This window comes from Pleurodeles waltl, chromosome 10 (assembly GCF_031143425.1).
Source record: "Pleurodeles waltl isolate 20211129_DDA chromosome 10, aPleWal1.hap1.20221129, whole genome shotgun sequence".
NCBI classification, from domain to species: domain Eukaryota; kingdom Metazoa; phylum Chordata; class Amphibia; order Caudata; family Salamandridae; genus Pleurodeles; species Pleurodeles waltl.
In genome coordinates, this window is record NC_090449.1 from 811,529,824 (window position 1) to 811,536,923 (window position 7,100).

A 7,100-nucleotide genomic window follows, 5' to 3' on the forward strand; every position below is an offset into this window, starting at 1 on the left:
GGAGGAGCCCTCGGGGTGAATGTGGCTGTTTCCGACACCAAACACTTTGAACGCTTCTCTCCCCGCCTGCAAGTGTCTATTTCTATGCCACTGTGTTTACTATTATTGGCGTTGCGCGATGGCACCGTTTAGTGAACCTTGAACTAACAAGCTCTGAAGTGCCTAGAAACCACATCAACAAAAATATGTCTAAAGCTGGGAGGTGTCTTCCATTTAATTTGGAATGTGAATGTCTGGATAAAGAGTTGACAGATGAGAGCTGTACCTGTTTCATTAGTTTTGGGAGGCGCGATATATAATGTAGTACTGGTTTGTAACGCTGTAGCTGCTCAAGTGTTGCCCACTCTGTTTTGCCAGTTTTAATTTGGAGAATTTGCCACAGGGCATCGGGGCGCTTACGTTTACATTACAGAATGCCCGACTCATTCTTATTTATTTTATTCTTATTTTTTTTTTTTGCAATTTTACATTGCGAGGACTCGGTCCTAGGGCATCATGAGCACCAGTTTACATTACACCAGTTTACATTACAGAATGCCCGATTCATTCTAATTTATTTTTTGCAATTTTACATTGCGAGGGCTCGGTCCTAGGGCATTGGGGTTCCTCACACGAGCACCATGTTATAGCACACAAAGTCAGATTCATTTTTACAATATTATTGTTTTAAGGTGGTGGAATTAAGTGATCTGCCCAGAGTCATAGGATGTTGATCAGATACCGGGACTCGAACCTGGTTCCCAAGTCCCAAAGTAGGCAATCGAGGTCGTTAGGCAGTCTCCCGCGCCCAGAATGCTAGAGTACGAAGTGTAGTACCGCGCGCTAGCTAGGGAGTCATGCTAGAGTCAAATACGTGTTTGTAAATTCTAAAAGAGTCTAAAAAGGCATGTAAGTAGCCCTCTGAAGGGGCAAGCACCCGCAGTCTGAGAGCGCAGGCTTTTCATTGCGCTGCACGCCTCTGCATATGGAAACGAGTGCCCAGCAGACCGGGGGCCCGTCCGGGAACACCCCCAGCAGAGCTCCACGCAGCCAGCCCGCTGAAGAGTGCTCGACCTCGCTGCCTTTCCAAAGCCTCGGGGTGCACGGGGAGGGGAAGGGGCGGAGAACGGGACCAGCACAGCGGGACGACTGCTGGGGTCGCCGGTCCCCACCCCCTGGATAGAGACTTGAAAGAGGTGCCTGAAGGGCGTACCCGCGCCTGTCGCCACGCTCACGTCACGTCGCCACGCCCACGGGCGCGGTGGGCGGTCCCTGAGCGCGGAGAGGGCCGGTGAGCTCACGCTGCAGCGTGCCTGAGCGGCTGGCGGCGCCGCTGATTGGCTGCAGGAACCTCAGCGGCACTTCAAAGCTCCGGGAAGAGCTACAATTGTGGTGGAATGGGCGGATCGCATCATTGTATTGCACACCTCTAAAAAAAACACTGCTCTGATTTATAAATATAAAAAAGATCCTCTGAGGAGGGCACTTTTGTGATGGCAACTTCACTTCTAGGGGTGAGTCTAAGGATTTTTCTCTTGCTGGTTTAATTAGTTCCTCTTCGTTTTTTTATTGCCGATTTGAAGAGGGGGTTAAAGTATCCCCGGTCAAGACGTGGGGACCATCCGTCTCCTGTTGAGATTTTTAGTGCAAGGGAGTAAAGAAAGAGAGAGGGAAAGGAAAAAAGAGGGCCGAGACACTTTCCAGTCAGGAACAGGTTGTGAGGGCACTTGTACGCACTGACTCCAGCGCCTTGCTACAAGGAGAAGCGGTTTCTTTTCATGCCTGCAGAAAGCACCCCCGCGAATGCCTAGTTTTTCAGCTGCTTTTTAGTAGGAAAAATTATCATCAAACTAGTTCCACAGGTACGTTAAACTCACTTTTTTTGCATTTCTAATCTTTTTTCTCTCCCCATTTAAGGTTCTCTTTTTTCCAAAGTACTTTTTAAACTCAGAAATACTTTGTTATCAGAAAGTCATGAACTGTGATTGAATGGAATTGCGACAAGGGGGTGAATACTGGACGTTTTGCTACCTTTCATGCCTAGATTAAAACTGTGCCCTGGCAAAGTGTTAATTTTCTGCAATGAAGAGGAGAGAGGGGGTGTCAGTAGCTGGGCTTTAGACAGCGAGATTAGGGGAGGGAGGGTCGCAGATCCGGGTGGACTGGTTTAGTGGCGGGCCCGGTGGAGCAGTCAGTGGCCACTGTGTGAATTTGCACTGTTTAAGAGTTTTATTGCATTGATGGCCAGATAAGTGACACGCTCTCTGTCTTTTGTGCCTGTTCCCCTCTCCCAGGAAGAACCCCGGCTCGGCTGCACCCCGCTGGCCATGCTCGCCGCCACCTGCAACAAGATCGGGAGCCCCAGCCCATCGCCCTCGGACCACGGCTCGCCCTCCTTCGGCAAGGGCTTTCACCCCTGGAAGCGCTCCAGCTCGGCTTCGGGCGGGAGCTGCAGCCTGGCCGGCTTCGGACTGCACTCGGGCAGCGGGGGTGGTTCGTCCACCCGGAGCGGCGGCGGATCATCAGCTGCAGCCGCAGCGGCGGCGGCAGCTGCGGCCGCGCTAGTCTCGGACTCCTTCGGCTGCGGGGGCTCGGCCGCATCTAGCGCCTTCTCGCTGACTGGCTCGGCCGGGGCCTTCGCCAATGACTACTCGGTGTTCCCAGGGGCTGCCGGCGGCGGCGGGCAGGAGCAGCCGGTCTTCCTGTCCAAGGTGGATGGACTGCAGGGCATGTACCCCCGCATGGCTCACCACCCCTACGAGTCCTGGTTCAAGCCCGCGGCGCACCCCGCTGCCTCCGCAGCCGAGGTAAGCGCCGCTAGCGCCTCGAGCTGGTGGGACGTAGGCGCTGCCGGCTGGATCGACGTGCAGAGCCCCAGCGGGGCGGCCGCCCTGCACTCCGGCACCCTGCAGCCCGCCGCCCTGCACCACTCGCCTCTAGGCGCCTACAGCACCGACTACTCGGGCCTGGGACATTTCGCCGGCGCCGGCGGATCCCCGCATCTACTGGGCGGACAGCACCTCATGGACGGCTTCAAGCCGGTACTCAGCGGCGCCTACGGGGACTCCGCGCCCTCAGGCGGCGGCTCCATGCTAGGGGGCGGCCCGGCCCTGGGAGGCTCCCCGCGCTCCTCGGCCGCCGCTAGGCGCTACTCTGGCCGGGCCACCTGCGACTGCCCCAACTGCCAGGAAGCGGAGAGGCTGGGTCCTGCGGGGGCCAGCCTGCGGCGCAAGGGACTGCACAGCTGCCACATCCCCGGCTGCGGCAAGGTCTACGGCAAGACGTCCCACCTCAAGGCGCACCTGCGTTGGCACACGGGCGAGCGGCCCTTCGTGTGCAACTGGCTCTTCTGCGGCAAGCGCTTCACCCGCTCCGACGAGCTGCAGCGCCACCTGCGCACCCACACCGGCGAGAAGCGCTTCGCCTGCCCCGTCTGCAACAAGCGCTTTATGCGCAGCGACCACCTCAGCAAGCACGTCAAGACCCACAGCGCTGGGGGCGGAGGCCTGGGGCTCGGGGGCAAGAAGGGCAGCGACACCGACAGCGAGCACAGCGCCGCCGGCAGCCCGGCCTGCAGCCACTCCCCGGAGCTGAGCGAAGGCCCTCACCGCAACGGGCTGCTCGAGTGACTGGCCCGCCGGGGCTTCAAGGCACTTTGTACAGGACTAGCGAGAGACACGCATCGCCATACCGGACACTGCCCGGGGGCGCCGAGAACCCTCTCACGGCAGCTGCATCGCCAACCAGAAGGAGAGCAGGGCCTCTCTGGACAGAGCCCCTGAACAGACCCCCGCGGTCAGCCCCCCTGGACAGACTGGAATCACAAGGCACCGCAGGGGCGCCACGTTTGATCCTCTTCTGTTTTTGTTTCACCTTCTTTTACAGTAACTGCAAAGCTCCGAAAGGCCAGAGTGTGCAACTGTTAATCTGCCCAACATCTTCAGACTTCACCAGAAAGGGCCTCTCCGCGTTTGCAGAGGAGTGTAAAAGTGAAAACTCACATCGCTCGGAAAGTACGTTAAATATGCATGTGGTACGGTATGTGCAAACTGTAATTCAAGGACCACACACACGCGTTAATAACATCCTGCCAGTGAATTCTCTAGAGTTTCTTCTCTCATCTTGTATGCAATACACTTTACAATTCAGTGAATTCAGATTTTGTGATTGGGGAGAAGCTGAAAGGAGTGTAAACGGGGCTATTTGTCCGCCCTGTCAGGGCTGAAAGTTTAATCTCCGGATATGTTTCCACTCGAGCAGTCAGATTGTGTAGTCCTCATTTCTGTACAGTCAGGCAGTTCATTTTCAACATGCCACAGATTCGCTTATTTCCTGAGAGGCTATGAGCGAGATGTTGATTCTACATATGTCGCGAGATTATGACTGGTTTTATAGAATCAACATGAAAAGACAGAAAGGCGAACGTTTGTAAAATATTAGGCTAATGTTTTGTACAAGTGAGGAAACTTTCCGAGCGCTTCGTTCTTTACATATAAATAACACGAGTAATTACAGGCGAGGGGGCAGGTTCCAGGGGACGATTTTGTATAGTATTTTTCTTGTAAATTACTTCCAGTAAATATTTGAAAATATATGGCGGTACACTTGAGATTTTTTTGTCAGAGGATGATATTAAGAGTTATTGTTGCAGTAATACTTAAACTGCAGTTTTTGGGGGCTTGTTTCTTGAGGTGTATATCTCAAAAAAAGGAAAATAAATAAAAAAAATATACACGCACTTTCAGGATATAGTTTTTGCTTGAATACGAGTTTAGATAGGATATAACATGTAATTAAACGAACATTATTTCTTAAATGTTGAATGATATTTAGTTTAATGGCGCATGTACTTATTGCTAATGCTGACAGTTCAGGTGCGGGGCATTTGAGAGTTCGCAGAGTCTTCACAGCAGGTGGGCTTGATAAAAACCCTTGTATTAATAAACAGTCCTCGTGAAAAAAAGAAATGACTTTGGCCCATGTCTGCTTCCTACGAAGGGGAATAAATGCTGACTGTTTCTACACGCCGCTGACACTACACCTGTGGTTTGTAGCTTGCTGCAAACTGATTTTTTCGCTGTAATGTTGAAATAACTTGGATATTTCACATTGAAATGGAAAAAACCCTTTGCTGAAACATTTTAAATTGCATTTTAAAATGCATGAAATGTCATTGGTTTTATTTGTAATATTTTAAATAATGGTATTAATAAACTCCAGATTTAAAAAAAAGACACCTGAAACGTAGGTCACTTCATTGAGTTTTTACTTGCTGAACACTGTTTATGTAGTACTAAAGTGAGTACTTGAAATTAAAAAATATCAGGTTGGAAAAATTAGTCAAAGGGGCTGTTGCAAGTGAGCACAAAACTGTATTTGGGCGTTGGTTCAGAAAAGAATGTACCAGCGCGCTCTATCATTATATTTGAACTGATGTCACGTTTACAATCTGTTATAAATACAATTTCACCAAATGCACACTTTAAATAATTATTGTCCAAACCTCTGTTCAGAAACTTAAATCAAACTTCATTTTTTATGAGCAAAAAATATATTTGAGCATTTATTTTGCAACCTAAACAAACCAAACATAATGTGTGTTTGAAGCATAAAGGTTACAAGATAAAATACAATTAAAGTAAAACTTTTAAACGGCGCATTTTGCCCTGAGCATTAAAGATCTCTGCGTGTTTAACAGCTTGCCGTGTTGTAAACGTTCTTCTAGGCCCAGAAATGCGGCCTGTACGTTCATGGTGACAAGTGGCATCAGACTCCTGTGCGTGGGGCGCTGAATGCCCCACTGAAGGGTGGGTTGTACGAGCGAGAATTGGAGAGACTGGTGGAAAGGGGGCTGCAGAAGCTGTAAAATGCGAGGCGCTCGAGGGGATTGTGGTTCAGGGACAGGGAGCAAATTGGATGAATTATGCATGCGAAATCGCCTATTAGTTACAGTCAGTGGGTGCCTTCCTGTTTGTCTGCGGTGGGCTTGTAGGTAAATGTTTAAGCGGAGTCCCAGTGGCATAGGAATAGAGACACGGCCGTAGGCCCGATCAGGCCTGCACACCCCTGCCCTCCATGGCACCTGTTGTTATCTTACCAAGCCTATCAGCTCAGATACATGCCTTGGCGACCCGGAAAATGTATACAGGGCCGGGCAGTCAGGGGAAAAAATCCGTCTCTTTTTGTTCTACCTACACTTTTTTTTACCACATTCTGGTAACCTAGAGAAGCACTATGCATTTATTAAATATGTTTAACTTGATAAAGGAAAACAAAAACCTATCTTTAACTTGATAAGTGTATATAAGAATTAAAATCAAATTACAACACAGCCTGAGATGTTGGACGCTTGTGCACATGTGTAGGCAGATAAACGGATAGATAGATAGATAGATAGATAGATAGATAGATAGATAGATAGATAGATAGATAGATAGACTGTAATAAGGCTGTGCCAGGATCAGAAGGTCTGTTTATCACAGAAAAGCAACAGTTGTTGCCTTTACTCTTCTGCCACCAAAGTATTTTAATTTCTGATTTCATTAAATGTGACTCTGCTCTCAGGGATAAAATATCACAGTAATTACAATTTAAAAACATTGTTTTCTACACATTCCTGGTTTAAAGAGCATTTTGAGCACGATGCTCCTAATCTTAAATTTACGTTGCGTTTTAAAGTTGTTTATACTTCGGAGTGTTTTCAAAGACATCTGGGGGTATGACACGTACAATCAGCAAAATTAGACACACAGAAATTGAAATGAGAGGCGAATAATCCTGTTTTACCATATCATTTTTTTCAAGTTAATTTTGTTATTAAGGGAACATTTTCGATCGCTTTTGTCTGTCTATCCACATGTATAGGGCACATTTTAATTGTAATTGTTTGCCAGCATTAGCCGGATTCTTTATGCGGTTAAAACAGGATTTTGAAAATACTATAGCGCAGATGAAACAAAAGACGACCCACCACCCTTCCTGTGCCCAGTGATTAGTGTTTTTAACGCTGACCTTCCTTCCTTATTTCTACAAAGGCGCCGGCTGCTGGGAACGGGCCTCTTCCGTGTGGCTTTGAAGAAAGGGTTCTGCATCACGTGCTGCAGATCAAGGTGCGGTTAAAC

The 7,100-nt window shown here is 49.1% G+C and overlaps 1 protein-coding gene across 2 annotated transcripts; it reads left to right on the top strand.

Moving 5' to 3' along the window:
- The first annotated feature begins 918 nt into the window (after positions 1-918).
- On the top strand, positions 919-5,462 carry SP8 (Sp8 transcription factor). Of its 2 annotated transcripts, none has more exons than XM_069211475.1 (2): positions 919-1,841; positions 2,274-5,462. In XM_069211475.1, exon 2 carries the CDS (start codon positions 2,307-2,309, stop codon positions 3,606-3,608), a length of 1,302 nt encoding a protein of 433 aa, XP_069067576.1. In that variant the 5' UTR covers positions 919-1,841; positions 2,274-2,306; the 3' UTR covers positions 3,609-5,462. The 2 variants fall into 2 exon arrangements, with proteins under 2 accessions (XP_069067576.1, XP_069067575.1); XM_069211474.1 differs by having other exon boundaries at positions 919-1,493; positions 2,274-5,203.
- The last annotated feature ends 1,638 nt before the right edge of the window (positions 5,463-7,100 follow it).